We start from the raw sequence: 17181 nt of genomic DNA on the forward strand, positions 1-17181 counted from the left end.
TAGGTTAGAAAGGTGGGTTATAAGTTTAAGATCAAACAGAAGTATTCTTCAAAGATGGCCACCTTCTGTCAAATTAGACAACCCATGTTGTTGTTATTTAGTCATTTAGTTTAGTCTTCGTGACCCCATGGACCAGAGCACGCCAGGCACTTCTGTCTTCCACTGCCTCCCACAGTTTGGTCAAATTCATGCTGGTAGCTTTGAGAACACTATTCAACCATCTCGTACCCCTTCTCCTTGTGCCCTCCATCTTTCCCAACATCAAGGTCTTTCCCAGGGAGTCTTCTCTTCTCAGGAGGTGGCCAAAGTATTGAAGCCTCAGCTTCACGATCTGTCCTTCCAGTGAGCGCTCAGGGCTGATTTCCTTCAGAATGGATCAGTTTGATCTTCTTGCAGTCCATGGGACTCTCAAGAGTCTCCTCCAGCACCATAATTCAAAAGCATCAATTCTTCAGCGATCAGCCTTCTTTATGGTCCAGCATTCACTTCCATACATCACTACTGGGAAAACCATAGCTTTTACTATACGGACTTTTGTTGGCAAGGTGATGTCTCTACTTTTTAGGATGCTGTCTAGGTTTGGAATGCTGTCTAGGTTTGAGATGCTGTCTAGGTTTGAGACAACCCATATTAGCCAGCAAACAAACATAATTCAACACCAGAGGACCAATGGGCATTTAGGGAGACCATCTGATCCCTTGCAACTTCCTCATGTCCCATATTAATTTATAGGGCCCACAATCTGCCTTTAGCATTAACCTAGCCCTAGGCACTATCCTATCTACGTGGGATCTGCCAAGCATAGTTTGGATTTGTAGTGAGAGCTTATTTATTAACTGGTTCAGAGGAGTTTCTCAGAAGAAGAACTGGTGAAATGGGAGAATCCGTTGTTGTTGGCTGAATCTTGTTGCAAGATAGGGCCCAGAAGATTGGCTATTGCTCACTCCAAGGAGGAAGGTGCTATTTCAGACAATGCAAGGAGAAGTGCTCTCCTTGCAGCCCAAGCTTTTGTAGTCTGCTTTTGAGAGAGAAATTATTTCTGGGGGTTTTTTCCTACCCCCTTTTTCTTCTAAGTGCAATTAGCTGTAACTTTTCCATATTTATGGTCCCATTGCTCCCTGCTATAGCAGTTATGGTATTGGCAGAAACATCATATGAGAAGCAAATGTGGCAGAGCAGTTCACCTCTGCCTCTCTTGCACCATCTTTCTACATTCATTTGCCAGTGCAAGTTTGCACTGGAAGTAAGAGAATATAGCTACTTCCAGAATAAGACATTAGACCTTGCTTCTTCCATACAATTGTAGGTAGAAAGAAACTCTGTTTTGCAGCAGGAACTTTTATATGTAACAATGAGTTTACACCTTAGATCAAATCCTGTATGAGAATATGATCAAAGAACAAGCATAATGGCATGTTTCTTGTAGGTCCGTTAATACAATGATATAAGCAAGATTATACTGTGAAACAATTGGAAAACACTCTAATAACCATCTGAGGATTTGACTGAAATGGTTAAAAATGTGAGTAGTGTTAAACACACAGTAATAATTGCTCTGTGGTGGCTCCAGTTTAGTAAGCTGCTTGGGACACACATTGCTAGACACCCCTAATTAACTGAAATAGGCACCTCCTGCAACCAAGGTAGGCACAATTCACCTGGAAATTCTATCATGTTATCTATGTCAAAATTAATGTGCAAGATCTCATACTGTGCTCTCATGCACAGGAGAATATGCTAAATGTGTAGTGCTCAGGTAATTGTGCAGGCACCTGCTGTTTGTAATGTCTCTTAAACTGGTACTTAAAGTTGTAGGATGAACAGAGTTGAGACAGTTTTTCATTTTCTGTGTCAACCAGCAATCGGCCCATCAGTTATCAAAATATACCCCAGGCAGAAGTCGTGATCCATAGAACAGGATCTCCACAGCTGTGGACATTACAAAATTCCCTTCTGACCATAGCCCCTGCACCATGCAACAAGCTGTTTCTTAAACTAATGAAACATTTTGAATTAGAGTGATGGTGATGGCGATGATTGTAGTTAATAATACATATATGTAAGAAAACTCTGGGACATTCTGAAGTGCTTCAACACCTTCAAACCACCTTTGGATCTTAGATGCTTCAGAATCTCCCATTTTTTTTCATGGACATATTCATGCTGACATATCAATAAGACAGTGGAGAGATGGCCAAATATTGAGAAAGCCATGCTAACTAGCTGTAGTTAGTATTTTGGCTGGATTCCAGGACTGAAATGATTTATTTTGCATTCCAAGGCACTAATTATTAACCCACCTCTATAACATATACGTATTGCTTCTTTACTCTTTTTTGGCCCTTCCTCTTTAGCCATATATGCCACTAGCTCAGATCTGGGTAGTAGAGGAACAGATTTAAAGGGAAAATAAAATGTGTTGCATTTAAAACAGCATTCCAGCCAATTCTGGTTTTATACAGTTTCTTGGTAATCCTTGGTAATCTTTCACCTTTTGTTCCCCTTGGTTTCAAGTATATTTTAAAACATCCATACACACTTAAGTAAGCAAAGTGTAAGACTATTTATTACTAAAAAGGGTCTTGGAGCAACCTACCCAGTTTATTTTCTATACCATTGCTACTTGGGTTACAAACCATTATAATCTCTTCCAAGTCACAAAATAATGGCTTTTTATCATCTCTGTTTTATTCTAGCATTCCATCTTTCTATTATCCTAAACATATGTAGAGCAAAGAAAAAACAGATGGGATTTCCCACTGCTAGTGCATCCTTGTAATGATGGTTATTTCCAACTCACAAAACACTCAGCTGTCAACTCTGATTTATTTTTGAAGCAAATTTGGATTCGGTTGCTAGTGGAGTGGTGCAGGGTTTTTTTTCCTACTTCCAACATAATCTTTTGTATGTGTGTGGAATGCCACTATCCAATCACAATTCAGCCTGTGTACCATCTATAATAATAATAATAATAATAATAATAATAAAATCTATTTCATTCTTCTAGTTAACAGTGTGCAATATTATGTGGTTGGAATTTGTGTTCCAGCATGATAAAGGATGTGGAAAGGAAAACATATTTGCAGCTTGCTCTCTTCTTTCAAGCTTCCTCATTTGAACATCCCCGTCTTCCCTCAGGGGGAAAGCACGCTAATAGAGATAAAGAAACCCCCACTATGTTCAATCCTGTCTATAAATAATGGATTTTTATCGTATAAAGACATCTCCCTTTAAATAAAACTCGTTCTCTCCTTTCAGTCACATAGCAAGCGATCACCTATTTGCTGAAAAAGCTATTCCCGCCCCCTTTACGGTTCTTTCCCCTTCTGTCTCTCCTTTAATCTATGCAACACGAATTCCAGCTAGCCGACTACTATGCTAACTGCATACACCAAGGGCAAGGAAATTCCTTTGCAATAAACAATAGCTGTCTTCCACCCCTTTGGCTGCAACTAGGCAAGGTCAGTCCCGCTGCGGCAGCAGCTACAGCGCCTGGAAAAGACCCCCGCCTCCAGCTCCCCTATGCGTGCAGAACTCAGCAGCTGTACATCAGGAAGAGCCGGCCAACCCCATCAGCGCTATTGAACTCAACCCAAAGGAGCTATCCAACTCCATCGTGGTGCTGAACCGAGCTAGAGCAACACAGCTGGGAAAGCAGTCTATCCGCGCCGCGGTGCTGAACTCAGCAACATCCGCTCAGCAAGGAGCTGTCCATCCTGTCGCGGTGCTGAAAGCTGACTCCTCTCCGACATCTTTCCAGCTGCAAGAACAGCAGCAGGAAGAGACAGCGGCTACTGTGGAACATGGAGGGAAAGGGCTCCCGGAAGAGCAGCAATAAGGCTGACTGTACCCCGCTGTATTTGCGCTGATCGGTTCCATCCCAGCCCGCTCTCGCTGTTTGGACACAAAGCCACCCGCAGCCATGGAAGAGGAGCTGAAATGTCCCGTGTGCGGCTCACTGTTCCGGGAGCCCATCATCTTGCCCTGCTCGCACAATGTCTGCCTGCCTTGCGCTCGAACCATCGCCGTGCAGACGCCGGAGACAGAGCAGCACCTGCCCGCCATGCTGCACCCCCGGGGCCCTGCGGCAGCGCCGGGAGCCGGGGCCGGAGCCTCCGGACCAGCCTCTCTCGACTACGACTGCGGGGCCGGAGGGGGCAGCGGAGCAGGCGGAGGCGGCGGCGGCGTGGATCATGCGGACAAGCTGAGCCTGCACAGCGAGACCGACAGCGGCTACGGCTCCTACACCCCGAGCCTTAAGTCTCCCAACGGGGTGCGGGTTCTGCCCCTGGTGCCACCTCCTCCAGGCTCCTCGGCGGCGGCAGCCCCTCGAGGTGGAGGCACCAGCTCCTCGCTGACCTGCCCGCAATGCCACCGCAGCGCCTCGCTGGACCATCGCGGCCTACGCGGCTTCCAGCGCAACCGGCTCCTGGAGGCCATAGTGCAGCGCTACCAGCAGGGCCGGGCCGCCGCCTCGGCCGCCGCCAAGTGCCAGCTGTGCGACCGCAGCCCCCCCGAGCCGGCCGCCGTGATGTGCGAGCAATGCGAGGTGCTCTACTGCGCCTCTTGCCAGGTCAAGTGCCACCCGTCCCGGGGGCCCTTTGCCAAGCACCGCTTGGTCCCTCCGCCCAGCCAGCAGGGAGCCCCGAGCGGAGCGAGCGGCGGAGCAGCTGGTGGAGGCGGCGGGGGTAGCAAAGCGCCCGGGGCTGCGCGCAAGCCCCCGACCTGCGCGGATCACGAGCTGGAGAACTACAGCATGTACTGCGTGACCTGCCGGACTCCCGTCTGCTACCAGTGCCTGGAAGAAGGCAAGCACGCCAAGCACGAGGTGAAGGCCTTGGGGGCCATGTGGAAGCAGCACAAGGTAAGGCAAGGAGAGGTCCTGATCTTTGCTCTACAGCTCGCTCGCCTGCACCGCCTGCTGGCAAAGGCTGGAGCGTGTCACGCCAGATCACAACCGGCCATTGACTCCCGGTTCTTTCGTAAGGAGCCATTACCGCCCTCTAGAACTGAACTAGCAATCGCTACAGCAGATGAAAATCCCAACGCTATAGATAAATTGGCCCTGAAAGAGTGGTGAAGGCCCACCCTATAAATCACTTTCAGCAGGTATTTATTTCACCCCTAGGTGGAATTTTTTTTGGAATGCCAGTAATGTACATGTACAGGTTTTAAACAAAAGGGTCCCGTCTTTCCCAACACCATTGAGTAAACCCAACCCTAGGGAGCAGGGTCACTGCAGCACAACATGTCTTGAGTCCAGGCTGAATATATAGCTCTGCTATTTCTTCTTCTAGAAATTTGCTGCTGTTCTGTATAATGGTCCTAATTGCTGTATGAACCAGCTCTTAAAGTGTATTGAGGGACAGCTGAACTACATGAAGTGAACTTTGAGTGCATCCCAAGATCTCCTCCAAGGTTCTTCCCAAAGCATTACAGTACAGTTTTTTCTTAAAGTTGCACAGTTCTGTACTATTGCCATTGTATTTACCATTCTAACAACCCTTTCTCCCATTCTAAAGATGAAGAACAATGGGCAAAGAAAGGTAGGAAACTTGTAGATGTCCAGATGTTGGACTCCCATCAGCTCTGGTCAGCATAGCAAAATGCCATGGATGGTTATTATTGTTTATTATATTTATTTATTCACTAAATTTGTATGCCACCCTTCATCTTTTTTTGGATCACTCACAACAAGGGGAAAAAAATCAAAACCCCACAAAATACATAATAAAAACAAGAACAAGAATAAACCAATAACCCTTGTCCCCTTCCCACCCGCTCCCACAACACATTTAAAAGGGTATCAGATCTAATCAGCCAAAGGCCTGGTTGAAGAGAATGGGAGTCCAGCACCTCCCTATGATGGGGCTAATGGATAGGGACTTCCTCAAGGCCACCTTGGTGAGAGACAAATAACATTATATTAGAGATACCTGACTAGACCCCTCTTACTAATCTGCTGTGCAACTTGCCTGTGCTTTCCACCCTCGGGAAACTTCTACTAACAGCTTTATAAACCACTTTGCAGCAGCAGAATAGTTCAGAGTGACCATCCTGAAACAACTAAGTGTTATAGTAGGAATGTATTCATTGTAATTTGGTTTTTGGGGGATGTTTGCTAAGAAAAGCAATAGGTGTTTATTCAGAGTGGGGGAGGAGAATATGGAAATTTTCCTTGTAGGTTTCCGGCAACATTTTTTTTAAAAAAAACAACAGTTAATGCAATTTTTGTTCACACATCACTACTCTGGATTTCATTTCCATTCTACAAGTCTGTTGAAAAACCAATCTGTATTAAAGTTGCAGGATAAAATGTTATTTTCTTGGCTCTTAAATTATGGGAATAAAGAATCCTAGGTAAGTGAATAAGCGTAATCAAGTATTCCCTTCTGCTTTGTTATTTTTATTTACTATTTACTACGCATTCAACTATTAGCCATTCAATAAAATTTTAGGGTTTAAACCAATTCATTTCAGTTTTGAGATCACAGGACATAGATTTCATAGATAAGAGCATGGCATTTGTATTATTTCTATTAAATACAGTTGTATTTTCTTTACTTTTGAGTAGAACATGAAGCTCTTGAGATTGAGCTGAAAGCCAATTATATCCATTCATCCTTGCTGAAAATAAAGGCCTACAAAGTATTTATTGATTATTCACATTGCACTTGGGTGAAGCGCTTTCTGTTATTAAATAATGCATACATTATACATTTATACATCAGAGCTCTCAGGGAACTGTGACAGTTATGTTCCTGTGGGATGGCTTGAATGCTGCTACTCTATTCTTTTCTCTCATGTGGTAACATTGGGCAGGGAGATTTTTATTTAGTTGCATTCAAAAATACATCTGCTTCATATATTCTGAGGTGATTCAGTCCCCTGAGGATTGTGGCATATGACCTTCCCAAATGTTTGAATCAATTTCTTAAATGAATTAAGTAGGAACTCCAGTAGTGAGTGAAGATTTCTGGCTCATGTAGCTCAGTACTCAACAACAACCATTGACTATTTTTTCTACCCAGTTGGTTGACTTCTTTACAGCAACCACTTGCACTGCTGAAGAAGCAGAGGCAGCTGCTTTTCAGTTTATATTATAAGACTGGAACTATTCCTCTTCAGAAACTGAAGGACTTATCTGGCTCTTTCAACATTTGCCTGTTATTTTTAGTATGATCTTGGGGATCACCAGGAAGCACTGGGGCCATGCCATAGTTAAAGAACCCCTGATCTTCTCTGACTTGTCTTCCTGGTCAGAATCCACTGTACCCCAAAACTCTTAACTGCATAGTCTACATTATTCAGACTACAGTGTGTAAAAGTGGATGGGAGGCTACATAGCCAGGGTGCCTGTGGGGCAAGGTATTTGTTCAATAAATTGGAACAGTCAAAATAATTTCCCTTGATCATTTAGACTGCCCACCTCCTATTTAAATCTTCATAGGTAAACTGGAGCTATTTTGAACTGCACCATGTGGAGACATTGCACTAGATCTGCTTGCTAAATGGCTCCCCAGATTATTCAAAAGATGATTTAAGCATGACAAAAAGGCTGGCTTCCTAGACATATGGGCAGGAGGAGGAATCAGTTTGCAAAATAGTTGCAAGTAGCATATGCTCATGATGGGTGAACGCTCTCTACCTCCTCCCACAGCCTTATCCATGCAGGAACTCATAAAACCTGATGAAATGTGCAGTCCAATTCAGCCCATGGCACTTTGATTTATGATTTAGCCACTATTATGGGGCTCAGGAGGCTGTAAATTACAGAGAATTGCAGCATGCAAATATCCTGCTGCAGCCAGTTTTAAATATGTGGCTTTAACATGCTATTCGCTTGGAAGAAAACAGTCAGTGAGGATGTTGGCTCCCTGACGTCACATTTACATCCTGCCAAGGATATTGCACTAGGATAATTAACACTTATAGGAGCACAAGATAATCACTATTATCACAAAAATTAGTTAATTGTGTGCTTATTTTCTTTCCAGAATTTACAACCAAAAGGATGAAACAGCATTAGGGGAAACCTGATGCAAAGAGAAATAAAAACACTGTACCTACAAGTTACAAGTTACACTGTCTTTGTGCTCATAGTTTTATAATTAAGTTGAGTGATTATTTGAAATGGTGCATCGATCAATAAAGCATTTCATCCAACACCTTTGAAAATACTGTTCTTATCAATTGTTATGCAAGGTGTAATTTAAGTTGTTGGTGACTCCTCCCAAATGCTTCTTTTTTATTGTGTGTACCATGTTGCAGCTGGCCAAGACACCAACACCACTGCCTTTTTGGTGCCAGATTAAGACTTGTCTGTTCATCCAGGCCTTTTAAGATTTGGTTTTAAGTTCCTGTGTTATGGTTAGCAGTTTTGATGAGTCGGTTTGATGGTTGTTTTAGTTCTGTGTTGTATATAGTATTTTATTGTGCTGGTTTTGATAATAGGGACCAGATACAACTAAGCAGTTGCACTAAAGGTAAAGTTAAAGGGACCCCTGACCATTAGGTCCAGTCGTGACCGACTCTGGGATTGCGGCGCTCATCTCGCTTTATTGGCTGAGGGAGCCGGCATGCAGCTTCCGGGTCATGTGGCCAGCATGACTAAGCCGCTTCTGACAAACCAGAGCAGCACACGGAAACGCCGTTTACCTTCCCGCCGGAGCAGTACCTATTTATCTACTTGCACTTTGACGTGCTTTCGAACTGCTAGGTTGGCAGGAGCAACGGGAGCTCACCCCGTCGCGGGGATTCGAACCGCCGACCTTCTGATCAGCAAGTCCTAGGCTCTGTGGTTTAACCCACAGCGCCACCCGCGTCCCAGCAGTTGCACAAAGCAAGGAGTCCAGCCAGGGCAACTGGGGCTTTCTGCCCTCTTCTCCCACCTGCTCCCTTGTGCCCCCCAATTGGTTATGGGAAGGTCGAGAGAACCCCCAGTACATTGCACAAGGGAAGGGAAAGAGGAGATGGTTTAGTTGGGCAAGCAGAAATACTTGCACTGATTGAATGGTTGTAATAACACAATGTTGAATTCCACCTTGGGGTTTTGTGCTGGTTGTTTCAAGTTTATTGCTATCTCCAGGTCAGTGTAGCATACATTAATGAACTAGATGGACAGACAGTAGAAGGCACCTTTCTTTGTTCCAGTCACTTGTGCAGTTTGGTGGAGAACAAATGCATTTGTTCATGTTCCTTTTTAGACCTGGGGAAACCAGGACTTTCCCCCCTCCTTTCATGAAATAAGGAGTGTTATCCCTAGAAAAATGGATGAGGATGGGGATACAGTACACTGTATAGCAGAAAATACCAAACAATAGCAAACACATCTGGGTGTGTGCAGTTTTCCCACATACATATATATATATATACAGTGGTACCTCGGGTTACAGACGCTTCAGGTTACAGATACTTTAGGTTACAGACTCCGCTAACCCAGAAATAGTACCTCGGGTTAAGAACTTTGCTTCAGGATGAGAACAGAAATAACGTGGCAGCGGTGCAGCGGCAGCAGGAAGCCCCATTAGCTAAAGTGGTACCTCAGGTTAAGAACAGTTTTGACCTCCAGAATGAATTAAGTTCTTAACCAGAGGTACCACTGTACAACAAGAAGGCAGCATCTAATTAAAAGTTAAGAAGCTGGTCCAGTAAAAATGAAGTTGATCTAATAAAAGTCTAATAAAAGTGCAAATACCAATTTAATTATAACCCAATGCTTTTTGAGCTCTTGAGAGTAGTAGTTTGAGACAAGTAAGCTGTGTTAGAACATTAGATATATAAACTAGGCGGCAAATGTCTCCTTAAACCAGGGTTACCGTCACCAACACGGAATACCTAGTTGCCAATTTTGGGGCCAGATGGCTCCAAAGTTATATCAATACAACTTTTTAGTTTCTGGAATTCATTCTGATTGTGCAGTTAAAATATAACAGAATTCTACAGGATGTGTTGCTAATGTGTGAAAACAGTCAAGATCCCAGGATCCCCAGGCACACACCTCCAGATGGTGGAGACATCAGGCGCCATCCTGGCACCCAGGCATCTTCACTTTGTCACAGGTGACTGATAGCCAGGAGCAAAATGTGCTTGGCAACTGGCGAACTTCTAATGCTGCATCATTGGCTGCATACCCACAACTTAACCCAGTAAATCATATTCAGTCATTGAATAGTGTTAATGGAGGAGTAGATTTCCCCAGAATTCAGTCCAGGGCTATCAGGTTAAGGGGAAGTGCATGTGCACAGAACTGGGGGGAGGAATTGCCTGGGTCAAAGAAATAAGTAGTTACTGGTTATTGGCAGGATTTGCTCAGGACAGACAATGGGACGTCACGTCTTCATGCCTTGCTTGTGAGTTTAATCATCTGTTGGAAGCAGAATGCTGGACTAGTTGGAGGCTGGGCTGATCCAAAGCAGCTCTTATGGGAGGAATTGCATTTGGATGGGGCTACCCATTTCCGTTTGTGAACCAGCCCTCCGCGGGTTTAGGAATTAATCTCTCTGTTTTAGAATGTGGGCCTCCAAAGTCCTGAAACTTCCCATTCTCTGCAATTTGTAAGCTTCAGTCAGCAAGCAGATCAGGTGAGAGAAGATCAATATTAATCTGCTGCTGCTATTACATACAGAATAAACAATGAACTTTTATCTGAGAAGGAATAGTAGGATTAATGCTTATTTGTAAAATCAATAAGGAACCTGTCCTAGTATGCTATGCTGTTGACAGATTCTGGGACAAGTGGTTAAGAAAAATATTGGAAAAATAGCCAGAGTCAGGAATTCTTAATGGCTTTGGTCAATGGCATTTACAACATGGGGCAATTTAGCTTCTTTCCATTACTGTGAAGGAACTTGTGGGCTGCATGATAGTTTACAAGGGTTTGGATAGCCTTGAGTGTGGAGGCATCTACCCTTTGGAACTCCCTATGCATCAGGTGGGTGTCATCTCCATTGCATTTTTGTAGCCTGCCAAAGGTTTTCCTCTTGCAACATGCCTTTTAAAATCTTTATTCTAGTTTGTATCTCTCCTGGATTTGAATTGATTTGATGTTTGCACATGATGTTGCTGTTGTTAACTTTGTTTCTTCCTGGAGATAAATGCAAGAAAGTGGTTGGGCAACTGAAGCATGCAGGCAGGTGGCCCTGTTCAAGAAGTGGAAAGTGGAAAGTTTGGCAAGGTCTAGAGATGGAATCGCTTTGGCAAGTTGTAAAGGGAGGCTTAGCTTTGGCAAGGCATATAGGGAGTGGGAGTGATGTCTTTAGAGATGGGTAAGGAGGGGAGTAAGAGATGGGACGCGGGTGGCGCTGCGGGTTAAACCACAGAGCCTAGGACTTGCCGATCAGAAGGTCGGCGGTTCGAATCCCCATGACGGGGTGAGCCCCCGTTGCTCAGTCCCTGCTCCTGGCAACGTAGCAGTTCGAAAGCACGTCAAAGTGCCAGTAGATAAATAGGTACTGCTCTGGTGGGAAGGTAAACAGTGTTTCCGTGCACTGCTCTGGTTCGCCAGAAGCGGCTTAGTCATGCTGGCCACATGACCCGGAAGCTGTACGCCGGCTCCCTCGGCCAATAAAACGAGATGAGCGCCACAACCCCAGAGTCATGCACAACTGGCGAACCAGAGCAGCGCATGGAAATGCAGTTTACCTTCCCGCCAGAGTGGTACCTATTTATCTACTTGCACTTTGATGTGCTTTCGAACTGCTAGGTTGTCAGGAGCTGGGACCAAGCAATGGGAGCTCACCCCATCATGGGGATTCGAACCGCCGACCTTCTGATCGGCAGGTCCTAGGCTCTGTGGTTTAACCCACAGCGCCACCCATGTACCTAAAAAATGTTAAGATATATAGTAACTATTTTAGGCATATTTTAAGCCATTTTAGGCATATTTAGGCATAAGAATAAAGATTATCTGTTTTATACTTGGCGTCACTGGGCTTTTTCCCCCTTACAGGCACAACTGTCTCAGGCTTTAAATGGCATTTCAGATAAAGCAAAGGAAGCAAAGGAATTTCTGGTTCAGCTGAAAAATATACTACAGCAGATACAGGTAATAATTACAGAATTCTAGCTGTTTTGGATTTTATATCAAACTGCAGTAACTAAACAGGCAGATATTAAGCATGTTTTGTAGTTTTTGTTTTATTTTAATAGGACTATATGGCTAACTTGAAACAGATGCTATATGTCACAATCCAGCACAACAAATAACTCTGTGCTAGGTTCATTGATAGAACAAATTATAGCGATCACCATTTAAACAGATTATAATGATAATCAATTCAAGCCTCCAATGAACATCAGCACTGACAATCCTACAGCACCTATAGTATTGGCATTTAGGTACCTGCTTAATACTCATGTGTTTACCCAGGCAGTTCCTGAATGGTGATCCAACTATATCTATGTAGCTATTAATCTGATCTACTGATTATTGATGCATTTTGTGTTTAGTTATGAACGTAATTTTATTGTGCATTTTATGCTGTTCATTGCCATATATATCTTTTTAATTAATGTTGGAGGTATAGGCATTTTTTTGCAAAAAGAATAAAGAAAGAAAACTGCATTATTTTAGGGCGCACTCCTATGCACACTTATTTAGAAGCAAACACTTTTGAAACCAATGGGCATTTGCTTCCAGGTAACTGTGTGTAGAATCTGGGTGTTAGTTTGGTTTATAAAAGTTTCTTTGGTTCCAATCCTGCCCCACTTTGCTTTTTAGAAGTTGCTTATTTGGTCAACATTGCAAAATGTTAATCCAATAACACCAGCAAAATAAAAAAATTAAAATCCTGTTCACACAGAGACACATACCCAACACATACCCAGTTGTTATGCTTACCATCTAAACTAATGAAGAGCTCTGGAGAAGAAACTATTATTTTGATTTTACAAAGCTGGAATGTTGTTCATACTTACTCAGGCATACCCTAAGACTTTAGTCAGGCTCAGTAGAATTGAAGCTACGTGTTTCTTTACAGCAATACTCATGCCCACGTACTGAAACAATACATTGATTGTCAGCTGTTTTGTTTCAAACTGAGTTATTTTCCGCTTGTACACTGTGCAGCCACAAATGAATTTCAGATTGCAATGACACCTTTGAAAACAAATTTGGAGACAGTGGGGACAGTCCACCACAAACTCTCTATGCAAGCAAGTCCCACTGAAATGAATGGGAGTTGTGCATATGCTCCCCATGATGCCGAACCATTTTATAGTAACATTTCCCAGAACTGCAAAAAATTAAATATGCTAAAGATTTAGACTTTTTCAATGTTCCAGCATAACCGTCTTGATAGCATCCCCACAGAACTTTTACAACAAGCTGCTATTAACGTCACAACTTGTAATGAATCACACAAACAGCATGCTGCCAAATCCTCATTTAAAAAAAAAATCCCCAGGAAGATGAAACACTGGCAATGCATTGAGTAAAACAGGCTTTCAGTTGTAGAAGGAAATGTGGGGTTTTTTTGTCTTCAAGGAAAATGGCTTGGACTATGAAGCCTGTCTGGTGGCTCAGTGTGATGCCTTGGTTGACGCTTTGACTCGTCAGAAGGCAAAACTGCTCACAAAAGTTACCAAAGAGCGTGAACACAAGTTAAAGGTGAGTGAAAATTTCATTTGACAACACCCATAAATGCGTAGGCTTATTTGAGATACCATCTGCTGGGTACTGCCCCAAGATCAAGCCCCATTAGAATGAGGGCCGTATGTTATCATGGCAAATGAACTCTCAAACCACATTTATGGTATGTGATAACATAAAGTCAAGGACATACAGGACATTATAGGAGAAGGTTGGTGGTTGTGGAGAAAACTGTGTCTTACTGTGTCTGCTGATTCTTCCCTGAAAATGCTCCCTAGTCATTCCCCACTGCTACTGCAACCAGGTTTACACCAGGATAGATAAAGAAAAGATATATTGAGTTGGCCTATCTGTATCCAATGGTGGCTGGTCAATGCCCCTTTAAACCTTACAACTAGGGCATGCTAGAGATAGCCACTCCCTCTTTGTTTCCAGTCTATGGTAAGCAGAGGTATATTGTCTCTGAGCATAGAACTTCCATTTTTTAAATGTATTTTATTTTTAATTTCTTTAATGGATTGTCTTAAGCATGAATTATCCATATTATTTAGCACCATTAAAATTATGATGAAATTCTTATAAAGAACTAGGGCTAAGTAATGACAACTCAGTGGCACTGATGCAGATGAGGTAGTGTCCATATGGCTGCAAGAGCCTTTGCTTTCCTGCTGTTGCTTCCAAAATAAGTTATTTAATTCAGTGAAAGCCCAGAGGATTATCTGCTATACATGGAATTTCCCCCTCCCCAGGTTGTTTGGGACCAGATAAACCACTGTACTCTGAAACTGCGCCAGTCTACAGGGCTTATGGAATATTGTCTTGAAGTAATCAAAGAAAATGACCCTTCTGGGTTTTTACAGGTATGTTGCCTCTTAATGTTGTGATTTATGAGAAAATAATAATGAAGTATTGTACTTCTGAAGCCCCACGTGTGCTCGCTCATTAAGCATTCATCCTGATTTGTTTGGAAGCAGGTTAGAAGATGCTGAAAATTTAGTGAGCACTTACCCTAATTTGTTCAGAGAGAGGTTCGACAATGTTGCATCAGGCGTTAGCCCAAACTTTCCAATGCATTTTCCCCAACCACTTTCCTTATCACAAAAATTCTGTAATTTGCAGAAGCAGGTTTGTTGCACAAAACCTCCCAATCAACTGGAATTGTGCAACTGGAATTTTCCAATATGTGACTGAATCCCACTCAAAGATAGTGAGAATCTGGAAGTGCCCTCTGATGCATGCACACATCTTGTGCATTCAAACATGGGATACTCCATCCATTTCAATGGCAGAAGCCATGGATATGTGGACTCCTCTGAGACTGGTCCATTTGCATTAGTTTAATCTCTCCCATGTTTTTCTCATAATGGATTGTTCCATCCAGAGTACACAGGCAAAAAGAATTGCCACGCACTGTTCAAGACTTGGTGGCTACAACAAAAGCTGAGGACACAATTCTGGGAGATGCCCTAGAGTGTCCTATATAGAGCACCTGTACCCACAATTTGCTTGAGTCATGATCAGTTTTAAATGATTATTCTATAGCTTGGGAATTAAATGTTTCCCTTTCAGATTTCAGATGCTTTAATCAAACGTGTTCAAGTGTCTCAGGAGCAGTGGGTCAAAGGAGCTCTGGAACCCAAAGTATCTGCTGAATTTGATCTCACTCTGGATAGCGAGCCATTGTTGCAGTCAATTCATCAGCTGGACTTCATTCAGATGAAATGTAGGGGTGAGCTTTTGTAGATTGCTTCTCTCTCTCTCTCTCTCTCTCTCTCTCTCTCTCTCTCTCTCTCTCTCTCTCTCTTTTATACCAGGATTTCAAAAAGCAGCGGGTGACAGTGAGGCACTCCGATGGGCCTCAAAGATGGGAATTTCTTATCCAGATGTACCCAAGCATTTGTGTGATGAGAAAACCCTTTCCTCTTCCTGTGACCCTAACAAGCTCAGACAGTAGTAATAGATAATGTTAGACATCTGAGAATATGAAAAGCTTCAGACTGGGCCATCTGTTCTTTTCTTAAATGAAGACGTTTACTGACATAACTGTAACTTTATAAAAAAGTAGCCTTGCCCCATTTTGGAGCATTGCAGTTCAACAGCAGAAGTCATTTCAATTACCCATACAATCATGCTTGCCCTCATTCATAGGCTGCATTATTCTTAAAATGTGTGAAAGAACCATATTCATATAGAGTTGACATTAATTTGTTCCCCAAAATTCTTCTGTGGGCTAAATATTCTCCAGTATGCTCTGTTTGTACATTTTGATATTTGATGTCTGCGTTTTAAATCTAATAATATCTGATTTCAATATTTGCCATTTTGCTTTAGTATCTGAGTTCAGAATTTCATAGCTCACATGGAATCGTGAAGCAGTTCCGTGTATTCGCTGCATGATATGCAGTGATCATTACCATTTGACAGTTTGGGCAGTTATCATGTGCCGGTATAAGTATTTGTATTGATAGCTGATGTGAAATTGTATGCAATAGTATTGTCTGATGTGAAATAATATTGTGGTTTTTCACCTTAATTGGCAGCTGTCATCCAACAAGATTTGATGTTTGAAAATTGTTAAGGTTTAACATTTGAGAACAGGGGAAATGCTGCAATTCGGTGATTCAGCATCTGCTTTGCCTGCAGAAGGTCCCAAATTCAGTCCCTGGAACTTCCAAATAGAACTGGGCATGTCCCCAGTCTGAAACCCAGTCAGTTTAGACAAAAGTGAGCTAGATGGACTAAAAGTCTGACTCAAGCAGCTTCCTGTGTTTCTAAATTCTGAGAGTAGTTGATAGCCTATGGCTTACTGCATTTGGTATTTGAGCCTAGCAATATACACACAGAGAGAATATGTGAACGATAATGCATTCAAATTTTGAATTCAAAATTCAGATGTAGAAATCGTTAATTTCAAATTTCCTTTCTGCTGTAGCGTAAAATTTTGAGAAAGAGGAGAGCGTCATGTGGACATGGCAAATGATGAATGCTCTGAGGATAGTCTATATGAAAGGGAGAAACCTTGTGAACTCACAGCCTCGTTTATTATGAGCATAGGGCATTTTAAGCTATTTCCAGAGGCACAGGTGAAACGTTTCCTTTGTCAAAGACACATAGACACATTATAGCTGTATAAGCAATGTTGTAACCCGCCCTGGGACCTTAGGGTGAAGGGTGGGTAATGCAACAACAATTTTCTTTATAACCAAGTGGTGTACCAATATTATGAAATAAATAAATAATAACAGCTTTTTAAGCTGGAGTATCGTTTGATAGGTAAATTCTATTGCATAAACTTGTCCCTGATTCTATCCCATTTGAGCCTGCATATGCTAAAACAATGAAGGTGTGAATTCAGAACCCTAAGGACTGTGGCCCTTGGGGGCTATGCCCCAGGAGGACATTGGATCAGCTGGTGCAGCCTGCATCTTTCTGCAAATTATCTCCCTCAGTTATATGATACTCCATTTGTATTTTGTCCAAAGAGAGTGAATGCCTCAGCAAAACCTACCAGCTTCTCTTCAGTATCCCTTTTGGCATTCTGAACAGACATTTCACAGAAAGATTGCTCTTGCAATTCTGCTGCTTGGAGG

General features: G+C 42.8%; 1 protein-coding gene across 4 annotated transcripts in view; it reads left to right on the forward strand.

The window, feature by feature from the left end:
* Positions 1 to 3005: 3005 nt before the first annotated feature.
* TRIM67 (tripartite motif containing 67) overlaps positions 3006 to 17181 on the forward strand; it is a 37489-nt gene continuing 23313 nt past the window's right edge. For 2 of the 4 annotated variants that reach the window (XM_081906836.1, XM_081906838.1), the window contains exons 1-5: positions 3006 to 4864; positions 11951 to 12046; positions 13487 to 13609; positions 14341 to 14451; positions 15161 to 15320. In XM_081906836.1, the coding sequence (XP_081762962.1) occupies positions 3923 to 4864; positions 11951 to 12046; positions 13487 to 13609; positions 14341 to 14451; positions 15161 to 15320 (1432 nt within the window). In that variant the 5' untranslated portion in view covers positions 3006 to 3922. The remainder of the gene's footprint in view (positions 4865 to 11950; positions 12047 to 13486; positions 13610 to 14340; positions 14452 to 15160; positions 15321 to 17181) is intronic. The other 2 variants (XM_081906837.1, XM_081906839.1) reach the window with 1 other exon arrangement.

The sequence above is a fragment of the Podarcis melisellensis genome (genome assembly GCF_964234715.1).
Source record: "Podarcis melisellensis genome assembly, chromosome: 3".
NCBI classification, from domain to species: Eukaryota; Metazoa; Chordata; class Lepidosauria; order Squamata; family Lacertidae; genus Podarcis; species Podarcis melisellensis.